The 21,209-nt window shown below is 43.6% G+C and overlaps 1 protein-coding gene across 2 annotated transcripts; it reads right to left on the bottom strand.

Annotated features, from left to right (window-relative positions):
* Positions 1-1,150: 1,150 nt before the first annotated feature.
* Positions 1,151-20,912, bottom strand: ATP6AP2 (ATPase H+ transporting accessory protein 2). Of its 2 annotated transcripts, XM_028113419.2 has the most exons (9): positions 20,749-20,912; positions 14,158-14,288; positions 12,549-12,680; positions 7,974-8,069; positions 7,653-7,790; positions 6,735-6,788; positions 5,269-5,418; positions 4,362-4,481; positions 1,151-2,180 (listed from the first exon to the last, which is right to left on the bottom strand). In XM_028113419.2, exons 1-9 carry the CDS (start codon positions 20,786-20,788, stop codon positions 1,986-1,988), a joined length of 1,056 nt encoding a protein of 351 aa, XP_027969220.1. In that variant the 5' UTR covers positions 20,789-20,912; the 3' UTR covers positions 1,151-1,985. The 2 variants fall into 2 exon arrangements, with proteins under 2 accessions (XP_027969220.1, XP_087884954.1); XM_088028828.1 differs by lacking the exon at positions 12,549-12,680 and having other exon boundaries at positions 20,749-20,911.
* Positions 20,913-21,209: the final 297 nt, after the last annotated feature.

The raw sequence follows: 21,209 nt of genomic DNA on the forward strand, positions 1-21,209 counted from the left end.
ATCTCAGATATTTTATAAACCAGGAATATTCTGCCAATTAGATATAAAGTGATTGGGTTTTTTCAGCTCGTCAGAATAGTCATGAGTCTAGCTTTCCTGCCTCACACAAATCTCGACACTGTGATTTATGTTCCTGAACAAATTAGACTTAGAGCAAATCATCAGCAACAGGTATAATCATCTTGGCAGAACATTTATTTTAATTAATTGCTTTCTGCCTAACAGAAGGGTGCTGGTGCCATTTACCCTATAAGGACTAGTGCTGTCATGTAATTCTTTTCTCCCCTAGAACATAGTCTCATCAGTTTTAAATTAGACATTAGTTTACTTCATATGTAATCACAGTCTTCTATGGCAATGTTTATATAAGAAACTTGTGAAAGAAACATGGATTTTTAACTACTCTGCAGACTTAGGGATTCCTGACTTCCCAAATATAGGCCCTGTTGAGTTCTGTGAGGGGTTAGTGTTTTGGGGCCAGGCGGCTGAAAACACCCTCACCCCCATAAACTTGCCAGGGAGTAGCAGTGGAGAATATCTAAGTGATTTTGGAACCGTGTCTGTTCTCTCTTCCCGGTGACGGTGATTTCCAGCTTAAAGGTATCTTGCATTAAGTAGTAGAAGACACAACTAGCTGACTCCATCTTTTCAAACCTGCCAACCTGTTATTTAGAAAGGATCTGATGATCTTTCTAAAGAGGCACAGAAACGGCTCATACTAAACCCAAGTAGGGTTCCCAGGGGCAGGGCAGCACAACTCTCAGACTGATTTTGCTACATAATCATGAAATTTAAAATTCTAATAAGTCTTTAAAATTATAACCTTTAAGACTTTACCTTAGATAGTCCTTATTTTGACCAATTACTTACTCATCTTTTAAATACTGTAGGGAAATTTAAGCTTTTCCTACCTAGAGTCTAGTGTGAATTCATCATATTCTGTATAAATTCAGTAACAAGAATGGTAATTAAAATGTCTTCCTTGTCTTGATACTGAATCTCGGGAGGCAGTGAGAATAAATGTAAAAAAAAAAAAAAAGCATGAAACCGTTTGTGTAACAGCCAATTGATTAAATAAAACCCTGTTTAGTTAGGATTTTACAATATAAAATAGATTTAGTATTGAAATGACACAAATGTGGAATCAGTATTAACTTTATTTGTCACTCTTTATAGACATTGGTCCACTTCCACATGAAAAGTAGGGAGCATCTACTTCCACTTAATATTCTAGAGAATGACGTACCACAAACCATTAATAGTAACTTACACAGGAAAGTTGACTATAAAATAGTCAAGCCCCAAGATGTCCCCCCAAAATTGGTTTTTGGGTGTATAATTACAGATATCTATTAACTCCACAAAGCTAGTTTCTTTTTAGATCAATGTAGTATTTTTAATATCCACCTCGTGATCTGGATCACCAGACTTTCAGAAGAGGTTAAGAAACAGCCACCCTCTGTCAATCAGATGCAGTTCTCAATCTCAGTCACTGTGTAAGTACTCCCAGATAGTCCACTTAGGGCTCTTTGAAGTTAAATACCTTCTGTTTCAGAGATATTTACATCAAATTAAGACATTTACAAATGGTTCCTGGTATAGAACAGCCCAAATGTCATTTTCATCTGTCCTGTGTAAGGAAGTTAAGCACTAAGTTTGTCTAATAAATTCAGTGCATTTTCCCCAACATAAATAACACAAGTTATTCTAAATGTTTTACATTTATTTCAGTGCACATTTCCAAATGTTAAATGGAATGAAATTAAATGGTTATATCATATTTGAGCATATTATAGAATCTATAGCACACAGATCAATTCACATCAATACTATAATTCACTCTAAAAGAACATCACAGGCACACGGAGAACAAAATTTTCTTTTTTATAAATTTAAAGTATACTATCTACTTTTAAACTACACTAAAAGATTTAACAAAACAGCCAATTTCCAAATCCCTTTTCTAAGTTTGGCATGAGGAGAGTTCAATCCATTCGAATCTTCTGGTTTGTCATCCTATAAATAATGCTGTCATATCCAGGATCCATGTTCCAGATATTGTAAGAGGTGATAATCACGGCCAAGGCCAAAGCGATCATTATCCAAAGTACCATGTTGAAAACCACTGGATACTCAAGGTTATACTTATATGCGAGGTTATAGGGGCTTGATGGGTTCTTCTACAACGAAGAAAAGAGGGAAGAATTTTAAGTTCAGAAATTATCCCCATTTGGTAGCTGATTCGTTTATCAAACATTTATTCCTAGGTGGCATTAAGACATGCTTCTACTAGGAGGCGCCAAGAAGGGGAGCCTTCCCGAAAGGGGAAGCGCATGGTCAATGGAAGTATAAACCAGTCCAACTGCTTGAGAAAATGTGGCGACACCAGCATGGTCAAAGTGTGCGTATCCCGTGATCCAGCGAGTCCACGCCCTAGGGAAACCGTGTGTGAGTGAGTGTGTGAGTGTGTGAGTGTGTGTGTGTACCCAGAGCCACGCACAGCGGCCTGCCTTAACAGCACGTGGCACGTCCACACAAGGGGAGCCATGGCAGTGAGGATGGACCTACGGCCTGTGTGCCTCTGAAACAAGACTGGGCAGCAACAGAAAAAGTAGGATTCCATTCACATACAATTCCAGTGCAGGCAAAACCAAACAGTGTTTAAGGATGAATCCATTCTGTGGTCAAGCTGTAAAGAAATCAAGGGCATGACTAACGAATCGGGACAGCAATTCCCTGCGGATGGGGAGGGCACAGGGATAAGACCGGGGGCTCAGAGGACCAAGTATTGCATTCTCTTCCCCACGTTATATACTTATGTGTGCTCCACTTGAAATTTTAATCTTAAAGAGGAAAACGGTTCATTCAACGCCATCCCCATCCTGCCGGGCCTTGGTGGCGGGGGAGTCTATTCCAGGCCCAGGCAAAGGCGCTGTGTGGGCAACTTCATTCATTCCGGCTGGAGAACAGAGCAAGGAGGGCAACCACCAACACGGGGAACCTACGGGCAACCTGGCCTTGAGCCTATGGGCGAGGAGAAGCTGTGGACAGGTTTCAAGCAGGAAGTGAGTGACAGGATCAGGTTTGTCCTAAAAGGACACAGAAGACGATGTAGCCCCAGCACCTGGCATGTCGTAGGCACTCGAATGTTTCCTTCAACTCTCTCTCCCTCAGACTGAAGAAAGAGGGATTTCAGTGGGGGAGAGGATGGCCAGTCCCACGTGCAGGGAGCTTAGGAGGCAAACACAAGAGGACTTCCCCCTTGAAGACCTTTCTTTTGGGGGGTAAGCGGGTTCTTTCTCCCTGCACCTTAGTACTTATTCCCAGAGCCGCACAGCCATCAGCACAGTCTAGCTGTAGAACATTCCCATCACCCTACAAAGACCCTCAAGCTGAATGCCTCGTTGCCTGGCGGGCTGGGGAGACCGTCCAGGGCTGAGAGGCAGAACGGTATTCCCAAGGATGCAGGGCACCAGCCTCCCGTCTCCCAGTGCTTTAGTCCATTAGAATGAACAAATACAACACTGTAATTTTCAGATTACATATGTAAAATGTTAATTCACTTCGAGTTCCTCTTGCTCCTTAAGAATGTCTGTCTTGAAAGCTAAACTATGCACTCAAAAGCTGTTTATCAGTATTTCTAGACACTCGGTAGTGGGAAAATTTGGGGGATTGTCTAGCCTGCCATGTGATATTAAATGGTCCTCCCACTCCCATCAGAACGAAGCCATCTCAAAGCAGTCACGTCTAGATTATCTTGAGCACGCATTCCACCTCTGTCCCACCCTGAGATCAATGAATGGGTCCAGACGGAAGTGTCTATAAATGACCGTGGAGCACCCATCAGTAAGGTTCTCGGCCCCAGGACGCTCAGTGCTGCCCTCCTCTCCGTGCAGGCGGGCACCCTTGCCTAGGACCCTCTAAATGCTGAAAATCAAAGCAAGATCCAGGCCAAAAACTTGTAAATCAAATTCTTAGGAGTATAAACAGCAGATCCTGGAAAATGAGGGACTGGGCCACACAGACAACACACCTCCAGGAAAAGCAGACTCCGGGTGCTGAATCCTCCATCCTCCTCCCTCCCGTTAACTTCTGACGTCTGCTTGTAAGAGCAATATTGGAATGAGCTCACTGGCTCTGACAGACTTACCCTAACTCAGATTCTTGTATCATCTGATTACAAGCAGACTGAGCATCACTGGCAAAACGCACATGCCTACATGAATAAGCAATCTGGGTTTTCACTGAAATTGTCTCCCAGATTTACCCACCGCTCGTCCATGTTGCCCACAGGTGAACGAGGATTTAGTGGGTTTTTTTAAATTTCATAGTTTTAAAGCAGGGTCTAAAACTGTACTCACCACTTGTTTTGCCTCAAGAATAGTCCTTGTCTTCCTGATGAGAGATGTGTCAAACGATCGGACGGTCACTAACTCCACCACTGCATTCCCGCCATAAAGGTTGTACATGTCATCTGCGAACTGAAGACTTACTGGCATTACTATGAATTGCGAACATGCACTTACTCAAATAATGTTAAAGCTGTGCACCTAGGAGAACATACACTCGCCTCCTGGCTAACGAAATACACTGTCTTAAAGGTTTGATTATGTCAAAATATTCAGAGAAGTGCTCATCTTCAACATGTATTCAAATGTTCAAAATAAACAGACAAGTTGTTGGCATGTAAACTGCGGGGGAAGGGAAGTAGGAAAGGGAAATGAAGATGTTCCTAAGTGGTCTCTGGTTAATCACGAACACCTATGAAGTTTGACTCATGGAAGAGCTGCAGGCGAGCAACTCCCAAGGGCGGAGAGAAACGCGCACTTACTACGTGTCTATTCAGTGTCTGCTGCTGTGCTGTTTTCCTCCCATGATTTCATAGGGTCAATGGGGACAGTTTCAGGTAGGAAAGAAGAAAGTTCTGGCAATGGATGGTGGTGACAGTTGCACAATGTAAGTGTACCTAATGCTACAGAACTGTACACTTAAAAATGGTTAAAATGGTAAATTTTATGTATATCTCACCACAATTAAAAGAAAAAAGTATAGTGCTGGAGTTACTGATCGTTTCCCCTGCCATCTGCCAGCATGAGAGACATCCCAACACACACCTCTGACCCACTCCACCCTTTGTCACTAAAATTAGAGGTCCTCCAAAGAAGGGGAGACTTCAATCAACAGTATTTCACTAAATAGATTTTTCCATTAAGAAGCTAAAATTGAAATGGTCATACTCTAACCTCTCATACCCCATCAACAATTTACCTTTTGCAGGGCATCAACAAGGATCTTGGAAGCATCTCTGAATTGTTCAGAATCTTCCCCATAATGTTTCCCAATTTCATCCAAACCTGCCAGCTCCAGCGAATATAAATCCGGAGAATGATCCTTGGCTAGATGCTTATGTCGAGACAACTGAGGAGAATGAACGAACGACCAAGCGAACAAAAGGAAGTGGGTAATGTCAGACTCAGCCACTTCAAGTTTTATATGTAACTAAACTAGGCTGAAAGGAGCCATACCAGTGTGCCAAAAGATACAAATAGTTTTAAAATGGTGGCAAACAGAACTAGTTGAAATGGGAGTTTCTGATAAACCCAGCACAAATCTCATTTTTAAGAGCAATTGTAAGACTCCTTGAATATTTAATAAAAGCTCCTAAAAAAAACAACAACAAACAACTCCTCAGTTAAAAAACCTCAGATACAAGGGGCGCCTGGCTGGCTCAGTCGGTAGAGCATGCAACCCTTAATCTCAGGGTCAGGAGTTCGAGCCCCACACTGGGCCTACATATAGCTTAAAGAAACAAACCAACAGAATACCTTCAGATATGGGCCAGGGTATGAAAGAACACATAGTTGGACCAGTTCAATCCCAGGAGAGCATGAGCCATCAGTGCTCAGAGAGCAGCTACCTCCCCACAGGCCCTCCTAGAGCACCTGGCTGGCCCCCAGCAATACACGTCTAGACTACCCCAAACCAACCTGCAGAAAGCTTTGGGCAACTTCAGGAGACAGCATACAGGTAAGCTTTCTTATTTTAGTCAAAGGAGTTTTGTTTTGTTTTTTAATGACTCACACACACAAAATACACTGCAGGTATATTTATTTCCTTCCCGACCTGGTTTATAGCATTATTAGTCCAAACTGTTATTTCTATTTTATTTATTTTTAAACTTTTTTTTTCATTTGTTGGGTTTTTTTTTTTTAAAGATTTTATTTATCTGACAGCGAGAGAGGGAACACAAGCAGGGGGAGCCGAAGAGGGAGAAGCAGGCTCCCCGTGGAGCAGGGAGCCCGACGTGGGGCTCGATCCCAGGACCCTAGGATTATGACCTGAGCTGAAGGCAGTTGCTTAACCAACTGAGCCACCCAGGCACCCTGTTATTTCTATTTTAGACCCAAAGATAAGATACAGGGATTAGGTCTTAATGTCTTTCAAGAAATCAATAGCCAAGTCAGGACTCTGGCGAGGGTGGCCTTACTCCCAGGCCAGTGCCCTTGAGGACATACATACACTTACTGTCTCTCCTAGAAGCAGAAATGCAAAATAATTTCACTGTAACAAGAGATGAGTTCAGAATTCCCATCACCACCAATTTCTCAGCTTTCGTGGTACGTAAATCTAGGGCATAATCAAACTTTAATTGGTCTCCCTATCATTTCAGGATTCTCGGGAAATGTCTTTTGGAACCAAAATAAATGAAACAAATACTAGAGTAGCCGACTTACCAAACTTGAAATATCATGTAGCACTTGCAATTCCGAAAGAAAGAGCAGATCAACCTGCAAAGGGCCAAAAGAAGTATTATTTTAAATACACATCCAAGATCTGTATCTGCCGTTTATCAAGCAAGGCACAGGATAGGATATTACAAATGTTAAGCAGAGTTAAGTGATTTTATGCAACAGCTGTCCTCTATTTGGTAGGTTCATCTCAATTGAAAATGCACATAAAAACATTTCCTAATAAAAAGGTGACGGTCATTCCGAGCACAGTGAGGACCACTCAATAGCTATTATCTTTGATAAAGGTATGACAAAGCACCCAAACTCTCAAGTGGTTTTCCCTGAGGGCATCCCAGTCTCTGACACGCTGCAGCGAGGTCCTGCTAGTGGCCCAGTCCGCTCACGTTCCTTGAACATGGTCCACATCAGAGAAGAAAAGATGGCGGTTCTGGTCATCCATAGGTTAAGACGACAGGCTGCCACAAAGGTGGCATGCCACGTGGAGAAGACAGTGGTGAAGCTGATAGGAGTCAAAAGTAAGAGTGCCTCCCTCCACTATACTGTTGAGAATGAACCAGAAAGAGGCAGCAACGCATCAGAGATGGCAGTGAATAATGGCCTCTACGTAACCAGACCAACACAGCTCTGCCAACCAAGTAGTCTGTGTGACTCCTGGCTTGTCTGCCTTAACTGGTGGCAGCCCCTGCACGAGAATGTAATACTATTTATTCAAGTCACAAAAAAAGTCTATTTGTTCATGAGATTCATTTAAAAATTATACTAAAGAATCTACTCCAGCACAGTAAACCTGTAAAACCTGTCATTTCCTGAAATTCCAAGTCTGCTCTAAAGTCAGGGAGCGTAAGACATGGAAAATTAGTAATGATATTCATGTATTCATTCAATGATGGCACTTCTTACTTCATTGTTCCTACTCAGAGAATTGAGGGGAAGTGAATTGAGAACAGAGTTTTCCTGGAACAGGCGATTGCGGAGCTGTCGTAACGTTACGGAGAGATCTTCAAAAACCGAGTTTGCCTTCCCCACCATATACACTCTCTGCAAGAAGAATCCAAAATTTTGTTACAGCCTGCAGATTAATTCCAATATACAGAGTATATATAAAATATATGTACATACGATATAGAGAGAGTATATACAATTTTTCATAAAAGTGGTTTTAAATTTTCATTAAGGAAAGCTTATTTTTTAAAGCATCTTAAGTAAAAACTTATCACTTACCTCCTCACTGGGAGCCAACTGCAAAACTACAGGAGTTTCTTCAGAAAATAAGGAGTGAATGGAATTTGCAACGCTGTCAAGACTAAAAGGAACTGCCTGAAATATAAGAGTAAGACCTCAATTATCGTTGGAACCCAAGGGGTAAGAAAAACCACTCAGCAACAACAAAAGAACCTTAAAAGAAAAACAAAAACAAAAATCAAAAACCCCCATCATTTATGGAAATTCAAAAGACCCGAATCATTTCCAAACACAGCCCTTTTGAGGGCACGGATGAAACAGTCCCTAAGTGGGCCACGAGTCTTATCTCCTATATGCCTAGATGGGAAATAACTTGCCAACAGGAAGGACACAACTCTCTTGCACAAACCATTTTCTGGTGGTAGTTCATGTACTTTAAGCAGCAATTCCCCATTTGGTTTTAATATTGTGTCACAAGGAATGTATATTCTATAATAAAAGTATCAAGTTGTAAGAGGAGGTCTGAAGAATTTGAAGAATTAAATTTCATTGAAAGAGAACCAGACCTCATTTTTCATTTCAGAATTTCAAAAAAATGTTGGATTTAGGGTTTATCTCCAGATAGACTGAAGACTCAAAGCATAAAGTATGTCACAAGAATTTTGAAGCCTCGATCTTGGGACCACAAGATGGTATCAATTGAAATAACCAATTGTAGTAAAATCTACTTTTCTCTTGCATTTTTTATTAAAGTGTAACATACATACAGCATAGTGCACAAATCTTAGGGTAACAGCTCAAGGGGTATTTACAAATGGATACACTCATAAAGCCTAGCCGGAGCAAGACAGAACATTATCGGCACCCTAGAAGGCTCCCCCTTCCATTCTCTCCACCCCCAAGGGTGACCAAAACTTCTGACTTTCATCTGCATAGATTTGTTTTTATCCCACATTATTTTTTAAAATAAGTTATGGTCACTCTTCCCCTCAAAAAAATTATGTTATTCTCAATATTACTGTAGTAAAACAAGCAGTATAATAGTGTTTGTTTTAATGGAGATTTCTTAGTGACTTTTTTTTTTTTTTAAAGATTTTGTCAGCACAAGCAGGGAGAGTGGCAGGCAGAGGGAGAAGCAGGCTCCCCGCTGAGCAGGGAGCCCCATGGGGGACTCGATCCCAGGACCCTGATCATGACCTAAGCCGAAGGCAGACGCTTCACTGACTGAGCCACCCAGGCATCCTTAATTCCCTTTACTATTGAAAGGTTAATGTTTGTAAGTAGCAAATTAATGCTAACATGGTACAGGGAGAAATATGATTAATAAATCTTTGATAAATTTAATTTTGATGCTGGGATTTTCATCTAGTTCATGATACTGTGACATAAAACCAATTCCTTCTTAATCAAGATGTGTATTAACTCTTCACAAAATTCTCTTAAAATAAGTTATGGAGTAACTGAAGGGGGAAGAGCCCCACTTGCAAAAGCACACCGTCACAGTGCCCTCTCCTCGGCAGTGCTGGGACACTCTCTGGCCTCATTTCACCTACTGAAATGGCACCTGTGTCAGGAAAGTTGAAGATTAAAGGTAACATATCCTTAGCAATCAAATCGGAGAAGCTGCTGAGTCAGATGAGAGCCAAACTGTGACAGAAAAGAAAAAAATTATACAACCACGAAGCTCAAAAAGGAAAAAGCTCAACAGCTTAAAATCTCCTGTTTTCTTCCACTGTAGTACAAGGGTATGTGTGTGTCCTGGAGAGAATCAAATTTCTTTATCTACAGGCCTTGAAATTCTAATGAAACGAGCTAATCAAACAGAAGCTTCATTAAGGGGAATTCTAAGACATTCTAGTTTGTTTTAGATTTTGTGGATTTTGCCCTCTGAGCCTTGTATTTCATTCACCACCCACTGCCAGGAAAAGTATTAGCAGTCAGTCAGGGTCAAGCAATAACATGAGCTCTTTTCACAGCTTCTACTCATGGAAAGTAAGGCTAGTCTGTTAAAAATGCTGAGTTTTGGACTGTATGCAAATTAAAATCTTAAGAGCATTTTGGATTTTTATATATTTATTTTAAAGGGATCCTCAACAATGATTTTCACAGAAATTACATTCTTAATATTACTAAGATTATTTTTTAAATCTGCCTTTTGATTTTTGTTGTTTCCCTTCTTCCATTTATTCTGAAATTCTTCTGCTCTCTTTAGCTCATTAATTTCCATTCTTTTAAACTGTCGAACGTGTGCATTTAAGCTATCAATTTTTTCCTTTCCTTACCACTTTAGCTGCACCCCACCACTTTTAAATATATGGTACATTCATTGATACTCAGTTCCAAATAATTTCAAAACTTCCACTTTGATTTTCTCTTCAACTCATGAATTATTCAGTAGTCCACCTATTCCAACTAACTTTTCCTGTTGATTTTTTTCAAGAGATGGGGCGCCTGGGTGGCTCAGTCAGTTAAGCATCCAACTCTTGATTTCAGCTCAGGTCATGATCTCCGGGTTCTGGAGAACAAGCTGTGGGGGGTGGCGCAGGGTCCCACACTCAGTGGGGAGTCCACTTCTCCCCCTTTCCCTTGGCCTCTACCCTTTCTCCCCAGCTCACATGCTAAAATCAAAAATTTTTTCAAAAGTTATATAGAAAAAAAGATTATACAGTTTATAAAGACATGCAGAGTTCTATCAGACTTTCTATGAAAAATAAGTTTAAAGAAAAAAGTTTGCCCCCATTTCCCATTCCCAAGGACCCCACTTTCAAAACCTTTGTTTCCTTTTGCCACCATCTCTAAATATGTTTGTATCACATCTTGATTTTTCCATTTTAGAAATGTATTTACTGCTGAGTATAAAAAAATGACGATTTAGCTCTCTTGCGTCACCAACCACAGCCCCCCCCCCCCCCGCCGCCCCATAAGGCACTCCATTTCTAGGTCTTCACCTTCCCAAGAGTCCTAATTTTCATTGGATTCATATCATTTCATTATTATGACAATGTAAACTGTATCCTCGGCCTGGCCTTATACTAGACAACCCCTCCTTTTCAGTTCTTGCTCTTCTAGTCCCTAATGGCAATGAGAAATCTGCTTTCTACTCATTCCTTTGTAAAGACAATGTCTTTTTTTCTGATAGCTTTTAAGACTTCCAGTGTGCTTTAAACCTGAGGAGTCATCTATTTTGTTTTTACCATTTCCAAATACATTTTTCTTTATTTTTTACGGAAGTATAGTTGACATGCAATATTGTATTAGTTTGCAGGAGTACAACACAGTGACCCAACATTTATACACATTAGGAAAGGACTGATGTGTATAAATGTTTCCATCTGTAAGTTACGCGTGTACTCCCTGTGCCGAAACGTTTGTAACTGGAGGTTTGTACCCTTCATACCCTGCACCTATTTCCCCTCCATCCTCCCCACCCTTCCAAGTACATTTTTAAGGTATCGTTTTCAGATTTAACTGCATTGTGGTCAGAAAGGGTGGTTTATTTGATACTAATTCTTCATTATTTGTTGAGATTTGCCTTGTGGCCTAGTACATGGCCTTTTGTAACCATGTTGTGTGTGCCTGGAAATAATTTATACTAGACCACAGAAAGTCTGAAAAATTCCCAAATCATACAGACCAGTCTTAAAATGCCATGAAATTAGAAGCTGAAAAATTAAAAATTACTTGAAAAGAACCCACACATTAAACACTTCTAAATAACTCATGGGTTAAAGAAATCACAAGATAAATTATGAAATATTTAGACGTGAGTATTAATGAATGCACCACATGTCAAAAAGGTCTTCTACCTGCTTCACAGTTTCTATCCCTTCCTTGAACTCCTTTCACAATTATAATGTATGTATTTTCACATCTCCTGGAGATTGGTCTATTATCTGTAGTTCTAAGGGAATGAATTCGGTTTGTTGCACCTGCGCATTCTCTCATGGCACTGTTTTCTTGCAAGTGCTTTGTAAATTACTCATCTTCGATTTTTTTTTTTTTTTAAACCAAAGCAGCCCTGGGCAGTGGAGGTGTCTGGTGGAGGTGTCCGAACGGGGTGGGTCGTGTGAATTGGGCACACCACAAGCCCGGAGTTCCGATTCTCTTAGGGGACTCTTTGGGTTCCCCCGCCAAGAGAGGTAAGTCAGCTGCTCCATGGCAGCCCTGGGGCAGCTGGGGTTTTCCTGGTCCTCCTTTTGAGAACAAGACAGCATTTCATAGCCCCTGGCTTTCTGCAAGAAACACGGAGCTCCGGCTCACCGCTGTGGCTCTTGAGCTGTCTGTTCCTATCTGGCACCTCTGTGTATCCCTGCCTTGCCCGCAAGTTCAGCTACATGATGTTTCAGGAACTTCCCTGCTGGCAGCGGACGGAGGGCCTCTCACGACAGCTCAGCCAGCCATACTGCCTGAAAAGCCAGTGAAGGCGTAAGTAACCAGCAAAATAGTCTCCAGTCTCCTACTTACACAAAGTATCAGGTAAAACTCGGACGGGAAGGTGACAAGATAATGGACAACAAAATGTAGACAAGAGAAGGGTGTTTAGAACACAATTCATAACGACAGCAGGCAAGATTAAAAATGCATGCCTTTAATTTTTTTATAATAAATACTCACATTCTCCAAAGGGTACGAAATGACACTGCCTGGGGGTAGAGCGAGTTTGTCTACTCCCTTCACCATCACCATAACGGTAGCCCGAGGACGATGAAACAGGTTACCCACCGCAAGTCCTGGCCAAGAAAGGTCCTAAACACCGAAAAGCATGAGATGGTGCTTAATTATCCGCTCCAGAAACCACTGCCCCAATAACGTGTACTAAGCAGAGTCAAGGGGTTCCGGGATGACACTGGCAATGAAAATTCCATTTATATGTTTATTTTAAAGGGATCCTCAACAATGATTTTCACAGAAATTACATTCCTAATATTATTACTAAGATTATTTTTTTAAATCTGCCTTTTGATTTTTGTTGTTTCCTTTCTTCCATTTATTCTGAAATTCTTCTGGTTTCTTTAGCTCATTAATTCCCAGGGGGAGCAAACGTTTCATTGAAGGCAGCAGTTGCAAACTCCTAACCAGGGACAGGGATTTTGACCTCCTTTGTGTTCTTAAACTTCCACAGATCTACAACAAAGTCTACTAGTAAGTCCTCTCAAATCTTCTGTGGAAGAAAGCAGACAAGGAAACAAAATGTAGGTCCTTTTCAAATCCCAGATTACAAACTCTTCCTCACCAAACCATGGGTGTCTTCTCCCCCCACACCATCACCTGCCCTTGTGGACGGCGGGCTTTTGTCTTTCGTAAGGACACAGCAGAACTGCCGTTAGAAGTCTTCTCTTTAGACTAAGCTTGTCATAAATAAAATTCCTGCTCAAAGTAGCTCACATTAATTTACTAGTAATTATTTCTCAGAGTTACTCTGACAGCCACTCGTAGTCAAATTTAAGTCTATGAAGGAGGAGGTACAAATTTCATCCTTAAATGTAAGCAACCACTCATGTTCCCACAGGGAGCTCAGGGGCTCCAGCCACAGGCCCAGCAGAGAGGTAGCTCCCTCACACTGCTTCTGGTTTCAAGGGCACTCAGGACCTGGGAGGAAAGTTCCTTTGAGTGACTGGTGATTATCTAGAGACCATGTCAAAAGCACCAAACTTATTAAGTGTGAAGAGCAAACAATAGCAAGACAGCAGACTGCATCCCCTCTCTCCATGCCTTTCACTGCAAACCCCTTGTCCTGACAGGATCTACACCCCCTCCACTACATCACAGAAACAGCCAGTTACTCAACAGCTTATGGCTTCATTCCCACAGAGGCTGACCGCACTATTTCTCAGACTCAGACAAGATGCATGCACGTTTTATCATTCGTAATAAATTGCAATAGACTGGACGTTTGTGTCACCCCAAAATTCACATTGAAAGCTATCCCCCAATGTGACACTATTAGGGGCGGGCCTTAGGGAGGTGATGAGGTCATGAGGATGGAGCCTTCACAGTGGGGTCAGTGCCTTATAAAAAGGGACCCCGGGGGCGCCTGGGTGGCTCAGTCGTTGAGCGTGTGCCTTCAGCTCGGGTCGTGATCCCAGGGTCCTGGGATTGAGCCCCACATCCGGCTCCTTGCTCTGCAGGAAGCCTGCTTCTCCCTCTCCCCCTGCTTGTGTTCCCTCTCTCACTGTGTCTCTCTGTCAAATAAATAAAATCTTAGGAAAAAAAATACGCATACTTCTTTAACAGAGAAGCCCATGGACAATGCAGCCACGTCTGGGATTCGCTCTCCTGGTATAGGCCAATTTCCATCTCGGAAAACAACAGACCCTGGCGATCTTAATATACTAAACTCGTTCCCCAAAACACCTGGAAGAAAACAGATTAATAAATGAATGATCAACATCATAAATCTTTTGCACCCGTGAAGAAAATTATTAAATATAAAACGTTTCCCCATTCTTCACTGACTCAGCATACTACATATTACTGGACAAAATGCTGAATTGCAAACATCAACAAATTCTTTTTCAAAATATTGCTCTACGAACCAAAGTCCATACATTCTGCTAAGAGAGGCACAGTGATGAAACAGGATTCTCCTAACGATCAAGATGCCTTCCTACAGGTGGCCCCTAAAACAGGGGCATTTGGGGGCGCCTGGGTGGCTCAGATGGTTAAGCGGCTGCCTTCGGCTCAGGTCATGATCCCAGGGTCCTGGGATCGAGCCCTGCATCTGGCTCCTGGCTCAGCGGGGAGCCTGCTTCTCCCTCTCCCTCTACCTCTCTCCCTGCTCATGCTCTCTGTGTCTCAAATGAATAAATGAAATCTTAAAAAAAAAAAAAAAAACCCAGGGTCATCTGCCAAATCGGCAAGAATTAGAAATCAATGGCATTTCTTCAGAATTTAAAAAGCAAATGAAGGGCACCTGGCTGGCTCAGTCAGAGGAGCATGAAACTCTTGATCTTGAGGTCGTGGCTTTGAGCCCCATGCTGGGTGTAGAGATTACTTAAATAAATAAAACTTTAAAAAATAAATAGGGGCCCCTGGGTGGCTCAGTTAAACGTCTGCCTTCGGCTCAGGTCATTATCCCAGGGTCCTGGGATTGAGCCCCCTGTCAGGCTCTCTGCTCAGCAGGAGTCTGTCTCTCTCTCTGAAATAAATAAAATCTTAATCAATCAATCAATCGCTAGCAAACAAACCCCTGGCACAGACTAAAAACAAACATGAAATCTCTAAATTATTTCTGCCATCGACCCTCTCTTCAAAATACAAATTCATAAAACTCCTAGCATTTCACTCTAAAACTTGAGCAAGTTAGCAAATCTTAGGATAGAGGAGATCTTTCTTTACATCCCATAAGCAAACCTAGTGAAATGAGGCCTGTCAAAGGCAAGGGGTGGGGAGGGGGCGGGCATGTTACTAGTCAGAATATAAATATTGCAGACTTTAGAAGCCAAGTAGTCTAAGAAATAGTATTTCCAATGGGTGTATCAAGAGGCTGAGAACAGGCATTCTGTAATAATAAAGCCAACAAGTCTAGGGGTAGGGAGCCTGAGATTAACAGACCAAGGATGAGAATAAAGGGCCTATTTGATAAACCCTCCAAGGATGAGGTATCTGGCCTCTTCAGCCATTTTGTGTAAACCCAATGATGTCTAGCTTGCACAAAGACGAGTAACTTGTGGAAACTTTCAGATTCCTATGAAAAGATCAGCTCTGAGTCCAAAACAAATCTTGGCCATGCTTACCTAGTATGGGAAAATTAGACTTTATTTAATAAAGCATCACTGTTATTCTCTTGACCTAAGGAAAGTACCACTTACAGGGTATGGGAATAAAGTTAGAAGGAACAATAAATGTTTTGGTGTTGCAGTATTGGCAGTAAATAAAAGGCCTCAGGATGGTGCTGATACAACATGAAGAGTTATGAGTTTCAATTCAGCGCAGCTGCCAGAGCAGGAATTTCCAAAATGTTCTAGCCGAAGGCAGGCAAAAAAAAAAAAAAAAAAAAATTAGCGGAACGGAAGGCTGTCTGTAACTGATAGACATCTTGGTTCACTACAGTAGTGGTTATTGCAAACGCTAAGGAAAATGGGGCAGCAACAGTCCTACACTTTCCAAGTACCACACACTAATTTAAAGAACCATATTTGGATCTGGAGATAGTCCTGTTTTGCAACAAGGCCCTAGTCACTCAATCCCAGCAAGGAAAGCTCCGCTGAATTACTCTGCCCCAACACCGTAGGTAGAATGCCCACTTCTGTGCCTGCAAGACAGTCCTGCGGGAGCCTCGGGCTTTAGAAAACCTTACTGCTGTGGCCTCCTAGACTGAGACACTGCTGCTTAATCCAGGTTTCCCCTGGAGACCTGACAGGAAGTCACCCATTCTCTACCACAATACAACCAGTCAAGGGGGACGCTGCCTCAACTTACAAACCCGACGCCGGCCGGCAGCCATCTCCACCGTCCCAACATTGCAACCCCCCGGAAAGTCTGTTGCAGTACTCAACTGAAATGAGCTTACCGACTTCTAGCAACTTCTTTTATCACCCCTGCCTCAGACTTACCAAATAACCTCACCTCCAGCTTCAAAAGAGAGCACAGGAATCCCGCCCACTCCCTGCTTCCTCTCCCCACCACAAATTTATCTGCACCAGTGTATAAAAGCTGGCCTGTAGAAGAGAAGCTCCACGAGGGCAGGGATTTCAGTTTGTCTTGTTCACACAATATCCCCAGGAGCTGAGGACAGTGCCTGACACACGGGTGCTCAAGAAATAGTTGCTGAGGGCCGCCCGGGTGGCTCAGTCAGTTAAGTGGCTGCCTTCGGCTCAGGTCATTATCCCGGGGTCCTGGGATCGAGCCCCGCATCGGGCTCCCTGCTCGGCGGGAAGCCTGCTTCTCCCTCTCCCGCTCCCCCTGCTTGTGTTCCCTCTTTTTCTGTCAAATGAATAAATAAAATCTTAAAAAAACAAAAAATAGTTGCTGAGGTCATAAATGAAGCCATGCCTCACGCTACTAACTTCCCCCTTCCAAACGGCTCTTTCACTTCCTAAAAATACACTCTGGGTGCTCCCATTCTAAAATGACAATCACAAAACCCCTACTTTGGTCCTACCAGCCTCGGCTTCCCTTCAGAAGGATCCTGGAAGAGCAGCCAATGACCCTTTGCTTCTCTACTTCTTCATCTCACATTACCACCCAACCCATAGCTCCCAACCCTACCGTGCCACCAAAATGCCTCACCAAATCCGAAAGACAATTCTCAGCCCTTAATTTATTTAACTTCTCAAAGCACCTGATCCTGGGCAACTCCCTCCTTAAAAGTCTCCGCCCTTGGCTCTCGTGAAGCCCGGGCCCCTGTTTTGTGGGGGTTTTTTACCCCCAGTCCCTCTGGCAGTTTTGTTTCTTTCCCTTCCATCCTTTAAAGCAGAGAGGTCCAAACTTTTTAGATTTCAACGCTTTTGGTACAAAATTTGAAAACAGCCCCAATACAGATATATTTATTTATAAAGTACACACTTGTAGAATAGACTGTACCTTCATAGCATATTTCAAAGCACACAAAAACAAATTTTTTAAAAAGCCTGGGAGGCTCAGTTGGTTAAGCAACTGCCTTTGGAGGCGCCTGCCTTCGGCTCGGGTCATGATCTCGGGGTCCTGGGATCGAGCCCCGCATCGGGCTCCCTGCTCAGTGGGGAGCCTGCTTCTCCCTCTCCCCCTGCTTGTGTTCCCTCTCTCTCTCTGTCAAATAAATAAAACCTTAAAAAAAAAAAAAAAGCAACTGCCTTTGGCTCAGATCATGATCCTGGAGTCCCAGGATCGAGTCCCACATCAGGCTCCCTGCTCAGCAGGGAGTCTGCTTCTCCCTCTGACCCTCCCCCGTCTCATGCTCTATCTCATTCTCTCTCTCAAATAAATAAATCTTAAAAAAAAAAAAGGATGAGATACTTGTGTAGTATTCTTCCCAATTTAATCATGAGAAAACATCAGATAAACCCAAATTGATGGACATTCTACAAAATATCTGATCGTTACTATTAAAAAAAATTTTTAAAAAGCTATAGATGGAAGTTCTAGTACCTTCTTCTGGCATCCCAAGAGATCACCTAGCACACTCCACTTTTGAGATCTGAGGGCTCCATTCTTGACCCTCACTGCTTTCCTATCCTATATCCCTCTCCCTGGCTGAGCCTATCTACTCCTCAGGCTGCAAACACCAAAAACACTGATGGCTCCCAGATTTTTATTGCCAGCCTAGATTTCCCTTGAGCCTTAGACCTACATATCCAACAGCCTGCTAAGCATTTCCTTCTAAGTCCCATGGGTCCTTCAAACTCAACAGGTTCCGAACTGAGCTGACCATCTTCCCACATGCTCCTTCCGCGTTCTCTATCTCCAAGGATGACCCCACCCTTCAGGCAGCGGCTCACACTGGTCATCTTTCTATCTTTCCTCAGCACCACAGCCAACCACGGAATTCTGCCCTTTTTTTTTTTTCCCCCTTATCTCACAAATCCTTTCCCCTCCAGGCCCAGTGCACACTCCCAGGCCCTTTCCAGGCTTGCTAGAACTGGCCACCTTACGACCAGTCACACCACTCTCTGAGCCAGCCTTTCTAGCACCTTTTCAAAATACAGGTGTGTTCATTCACCCATCGGCTTAACCACCTTCACTCGCTGCCCTGAGCTTTTGAGACAGAACCCAAAACATAACACCCAAGGAACCTCACCAACCTTACTTCTGGGAGCTTCCCCAACTTAACCTTTATACATTCCAGCCCCACCGAACTATTGGCTCTTTTGCTCTCACATCTCTGTGCTCTTACACAGTGCATTCTGTCTAAACCCCCCCAATCTTTTTCATATATTTGCCCATGAGGCATCTCCCCCCCAGGGAATTTTCCCTCAGCCTCCCCATTCTGGGCTAGGGGGTAAGTATCCCTCCCTTTGGGAACTCCCACCGTACTATGCTGTGATCCATGAACGGTGGATGGAATCAATAAGGGAAAAAATAAATAGGTCCTACTTTTGACCTCTGGGGCATCACTGACCACATCAAATCCCTCTTCCACATGACACTGTCAAATTCCACATGTTTGCCCTTGGCCTTTCCTCTCCAGGGTAAACATCTGAATTTTTTTCAAATACTCATGACATGGTATTCATAACCCTAGTTCCCTTCCTCCAGTCTCTCTCGGGTTTAGTTAACACCAGTTTAAAGGACTTATTTATTTCCTCAAATACAGAAGTCCAATCTCTTAGAGATGTTTTCCACTAAATTACACTTAGTCCTTGTGGAAAATAATAATTTAACCTCATGTGACAAGACCAAGCACCGCAGAAATTGAGAAGATCAGATTCCAAGCCTGTATGAACTAGACTATTCTAGTTAAGAAAGCATGTTCAAACCGTGTAAAGAAGCAATTACTTTGCCTCAGACCAAAACAAACAACCCTTAAACCTCACTGAATCAAAATAGTATCAGTCAACATTAAAAGATGGAATTTCAGCAGATATTCAGTTAAATCACAGTATCAAAGGGAAGATTTTTAAATTTCAAACACTGAATTTAAAATAAAAGAAAAACACCCCTCAAAATAACTTACTAGATAGATCAGGATGACCCTTCTGGAGTCAGAAGGAAAAACGAAAGGAACAAAACAACCCTAAAACCTTGGGGATATGAAAATAAGTATAATTATCATCAACACACAACCCTGAGCACACCTCCAGGGATGGAGAAGACCTGCATTTTTCAAGAACATCAGTGGTCTATATACACTCATGCAGAATTAAACCACCATTCCAAAAGTGGGTCGGGTCATCCCAACCCCTCACACATATTTTTAAGCTATAGATTTTAAACAGAGCCCCATTTCTCCAAGTTGTTCTCAATTTGACCTCTTGTTCGCCACTGTCTGAGCCTCCAATCCAGGCCCCCATCATTCCCACGGCAGGAGCATTTCCATCACCTTGTGCCACAATACACATAATGGAAAGACCCATGCTTTGGAGCCAGCTGATCCGGGTTCAATTCCAGCTTTGCTGCTTAATACCTGCATGTTGTTGGGTAATTTATTTAAGCTTGATCACCCTGTAAATCGAGGATGATGTCCTCTTCTAAGGACTACTGTAAAATTAAATGAATTAAATGATACACAGTAAGAGGCCAAATATTAGCGGACTTGAACACTAGGGAACCTAGGTTCCACTCTGAAAGCTACCATTTACTTAACATGTGACCCTAAGAACGTGACTCACATCTTAGTTTCCAAATCCTTAAAATGGAGAACCTTGACAACTACTCAGAGGTACTCCGAATTTGCCTTTAGAAAGAATCCTACAAAAACAATTACCCCCATCTCCAACTTTTGTATTCTGAAACACGTTAAGGGAGGAGACGTCACCAATTACTGATGACAACCGCTAGAAAGGAAGACACCAGAAAAAAAAAAAAATGCAAGGAAACGCAGCATCTGATGGCAGCTCAGAGAAGTCTGCTTTCCCTTCCTCGCAGAGGGCTGCGGTTCCACAGTTAATTGGGAAATGCATCCCCGTGCCTCCGGAGCCGGAAGAGACCGGCGGCGGGACCCGCAGCCGCGCCTTCCTGGAAGAGGCGGAGGGTGGAGGCCGGCTCAGGTGCCCCCACGCAGCCCGGCCCCGCCCCGGCAGCCCTCCAGGCCTGCCGCCACAGGTAGGTCCGACGAGAAGGCCGAGAGGGAGGCGGCTGGGGCGAGGCCGCCGCCGGTTGCCCGCACTGCGGCACCCGCCCCGCTGCCGCCCACCTGCGGCCGCACCCGACCCCCCCCGAGGCTCACGGCCCTCACCCGCCGCCAGCAAGGACAGGAGCACCACGAGCGCTGCCATGGTCCCGCGGTGGCCGCAACAGCAAAGGGCGGCACGGACCGGGACGGCGGAACGCGAGCGAACACCGCCGCCGTTGGGAGTGACGTGCCCCGGCTCGTCCCGATTCCCTGAGACCGCCCCGTCGTCGCCTCCGCTGGGACGGCTGCCGCCTTCTCCACCAATCGCCAGCTACGTCGCGGCCTACGAGAGAGACGTAGGCTGGGGAACGTCAGCCTCATGGGCGGGGCCTAACATGATGGATGGAAGGCCCTGCCAATGGTAGGCAGCGATCGGAGAGCCGGGCAGCTCCGCCCCCCGGCCCGTGACCACCAGTCACGAGGTGGAGCGTAGGGCCGGGGGTCGGGGGTGTGGGGGATGACGGAGCTTGCGGAAGGATCCTGAGTACCCACGGGGTGGGGCTGCCTCCCAGGTGCGGACGCCT

Source organism: Eumetopias jubatus, unplaced genomic scaffold, assembly GCF_037043125.1.
Source record: "Eumetopias jubatus isolate StellerSeaLion01/CBP00866 unplaced genomic scaffold, mEumJub1_p1.0 scaffold_11, whole genome shotgun sequence".
Classification (NCBI taxonomy): Eukaryota; Metazoa; Chordata; class Mammalia; order Carnivora; family Otariidae; genus Eumetopias; species Eumetopias jubatus.

What these genes read in the sequence shown, in the direction of transcription:
- ATP6AP2 (XM_028113419.2), bottom strand. Translation starts at nt 20,788, where the DNA reads ATGGCAGCGCTCGTGGTGCTCCTGTCCTTGCTGGCGGCGG. An exon ending in CCTGTCCTTGCTGGCGGCGG is followed by an intron (nt 14,289 to 20,748) that starts GTGAGGGCCGTG and finishes GTTTTCTTCCAG; the next exon opens with GTGTTTTGGGGAACGAGTTT. An exon ending in TTGTTGATGCCCTGCAAAAG is followed by an intron (nt 4,482 to 5,268) that starts GTAAATTGTTGA and finishes GTAAGTCTTCAG; the next exon opens with TTCGCAGATGACATGTACAA.